The 3,613-nt window shown below is 33.9% G+C and overlaps 1 protein-coding gene across 1 annotated transcript; it reads left to right on the top strand.

The window, feature by feature from the left end:
* Nucleotides 1–517: 517 nt before the first annotated feature.
* On the top strand, nucleotides 518–2,860 carry LOC112797994 (glucan endo-1,3-beta-D-glucosidase-like). The gene has a single exon (XM_025841132.2). The coding sequence runs from the start codon at nucleotides 518–520 to the stop codon at nucleotides 2,651–2,653; it is 2,136 nt and encodes a 711-aa protein (XP_025696917.1). The 3' UTR covers nucleotides 2,654–2,860.
* Nucleotides 2,861–3,613: the final 753 nt, after the last annotated feature.

The following is a 3,613-nucleotide window of genomic DNA, read 5'->3' as shown; positions in this document are numbered from 1 at the left end:
ATATCTTATACCTTTTATAAGCCCATTTTTAAAAAAATAAAATAAAATAAATATATGAAATTTTATAAGAATATTTTTTAATTTTTTTAATTACTAAATTGAATCCAATATGCATCTATATTAAATAAAATATGTTGTTGGATTATTAGACTAAAAAAATTATATTATAGGAATTGAATTTATAACTAAATAATAATACAAATATTAAAATAACAAATTCTAATGGCTTCTAACCTTTCTTATTTATTAATTTTTTGAGACATTCGAAAATCATTATAAAAATATTTGACTAATCTAACTCGAGAAGTCTAATAAAAAAAAGCAAAAGTAGAGTTTAGAATTTGGAGTTGTCTCAACAAACTCTTAATTTTTCTTTCAAAACTCAACTAAAACTTGAGATACACTCCACCATTTATAGTATTCCAATAGAATAGTATCTCTTAACTTCCATTATCAAAGAAACTATAAAACCATTTCAAATGGCATTACCATTGTCACAGCATCATAAGCGGCAACAATGTCTCTGCAACACCCACATAATGCAGCTTCCTTCCTCTTCCCTCAAACTCATTCCACAGTCCTCCCTGATCCTTCCACCTTCTTCTCCTCAAACCTTACCTCTTCTCCATTGCCTACAAACTCTTTCTTCCAAAACTTTGCTCTCAAAAATGGCGACCAACCTGAATACATCCACCCTTACCTCATCAAATCATCATCCTCTTCTCTTTCTATCTCCTTCCCATCTCGCTTCTTCACCTCAGCTTTCATATACCAAGTCTTCATTGCTGATCTCACCATATCTACCTCTGAACATCACAATAATAACAACAATAACAAGCATGTTATCTCTTCCTACAGTGATCTCAGTGTAACTTTGGATATTCCTTCTAACAATCTTAGATTCTTTCTTGTCAGGGGAAGCCCTTATGTCACTGTTTCTATAACTCATCATAAACTGCTTTCCATAAAAACCATCCATGCCATACTTTCGTTTTCTTCCAATGATTCTCTTACTAAGTATACCATTAAGCTTAACAATGGCCAAACCTGGCTTATATACGCATCTTCGCCAATCAAATTTAGTCACACCCTCTCTCAGATTATTTCTGATGAGTTTTCTGGTGTAATTCGGATAGCAGTGTTGCCTGATGATTCAAGTTCTAATAAGTATGAGGAAATTCTTGACAGGTTCAGTTCTTGTTATCCGGTGTCTGGTGATGTTGCACTTAACACGGATTCATCTAGTGTTGAATATAATTGGGAGAAGAAAGGTGATGGTGATTTGTTAATGTTAGCACACCCTCTTCATCTTCTACTTTTGTCTAAGAGTGATGATGATTCTCACAATAATGTTACCATTCTTGATGATTTCAAGTATAGAAGCATTGATGGGGACCTTGTTGGTGTTATTGGAGATTCATGGTTATTGAAAACTGATCCTGTTTCTGTGAATTGGCATTCAAACAGAGGTGTCAAAGAAGAATCCTATGATGAAATCAAATCAGCTCTTTCTAAAGATGTTGAGGATCTAGATTCTTCTGCAATAACAACAACTTCATCTTACTTTTATGGGAAATTGATAGCAAGGGCAGCAAGGTTGGCTTTGATAGCTGAAGAAGTTGATTTTCTTGATGTGATTCCTGTGGTTAAGAAGTTCTTGAATGAAACCATTACTCCATGGCTAGATGGAACTTTCAATGGGAATGGATTTCTATATGATGAGAAATGGGGTGGAATTATTACCAAACAAGGTTCTACTGATTCAGGTGCTGATTTTGGTTTTGGAGTTTACAATGATCACCATTATCATTTGGGATACTTTCTCTATGGAATTGGAGTGCTTGCAAAGATTAATCCAAAATGGGGTAAGAAGTACAAGCCACAAGCCTATTCACTTATGTCAGATTTTATGAACTTAGGAGGAGGAAAAACAGAACATTATCATTCAACTTTGAATCATCATTATCATTACACACGTCTAAGGTGTTTTGATCTTTACAAATTGCATTCTTGGGCCGGAGGACTAACCGAATTCGCGGACGGAAGGAATCAAGAGAGCACAAGTGAAGCTATAAACGCATACTATTCAGCAGCATTGTTGGGTTTGGCATATAATGATACAGAACTTGTTTCATTAGGATCAACTCTTACAGCATTGGAAATTCATGCAGCTAAAATGTGGTGGCACGTGAATGGAGGAGATAGTAATATGTATGAAGAAGATTTTGTAAAAGAGAATAAGTTAATTGGGGTTCTATGGTCTAATAAGAGGGACAGTGGATTATGGTTTGCACCTCCTGTGTGGAAAGAGTGTAGGCTTGGGATTCAGCTTTTACCATTGACACCTGTTTCTGAATTCTTATTTTCTAACGAGAGTTTTGTGAAGGAGGTTGTGGAGTGGACAATGCCTGCTTTGGATAGAGAAGGTGTTGGAGAAGGGTGGAAGGGATTTGTGTATGCATTGGAAGGAGTTTATGATAATGAAAGTGCTTTGAAGAAGATTAGAAGCTTGAAGGGTTTTGATGATGGGAATTCATTTACTAATCTGCTATGGTGGATTCATAGCAGAGGTAGTTATGATGATGATGACAGAATAATAGAAGAATTTTGTGACGAAAAACAGGTCTTATCATTTGGTCATTACAGCCATTAATTAAGCTAAGTATTCTTAATAATGATTTCAATATCTCATCTAAATTTAATATATTGTAACTCCTTTCATTTATACCATTGTTATATGAATAAGAACAAGTTATTGTATTATGAAAATTTTGATGATTACAATTAGGAAGGAAACTGATGTATCAGAACTTTTTGTTGTCACTTTGATTATCAAACACTCTACGGCTTATTAATTTTGGCATACTTATGGCATGAATAGAAAAAGTAGTTAATTAAATCCAATTGAATATGCATGGTTCCATGAAACGTGATCAAGTGGAATATTAAACACCAAACGAGCCAACTAATTAAGTGTCATTCGTGGCAATAATATAAGGTGAAATTTGACCACTAAGGAATAATTAAAAATGTAAATAAAAACAAATGTACACGTTATTATCTAAATCAAAATCAAATAAACAGGCAATAACAATAGGGAAAATGGAATAAAATGATCATACATGCATGCAATAATAGAAATTAAATAAAATAATACACAGTAACATATTCTCATATGCTCATATATAAATTTGGCCATGGAAATATTATACCTAGACATTTTTATTTCCTTCAAAGTTCCAAAAGCTGAATATTTTTACAACTTCATTCATTCATAACTATATCAGTTTAAGCCGTTGAAATAAGTGATTTTACGAGCCATAAAAACATAGTAACAACAATAACAATGGGGAGAGAGGTGATCAACAAGGCTGTGGTTACAAACAAGAGAGCCATGGCAGTTGGAACCCATATAGGGCTAAATAGAATTATGAGAGGCGAAAAAATGATGATAAGCATGATGGCTATGCCTATAAGAAAGAGAAGCACGCTGATTGCAAGCATTATTAAGGGACGAAGGAACCTCAATAAGGGAGTGATAACGAAGAGTTCAATGAACTTTTCTGGGTTTGCAAGAAGGTTTTGAAGAACTTGAAGAACGGATGCTGCAATC

The sequence above is a fragment of the Arachis hypogaea genome, chromosome 4, assembly GCF_003086295.3.
Source record: "Arachis hypogaea cultivar Tifrunner chromosome 4, arahy.Tifrunner.gnm2.J5K5, whole genome shotgun sequence".
Lineage (NCBI taxonomy): Eukaryota > Viridiplantae > Streptophyta > Magnoliopsida > Fabales > Fabaceae > Arachis > Arachis hypogaea.
Note: the sequence above shows the minus strand (reverse complement) of the source record. Positions and strands in the feature narration are given on the sequence as shown.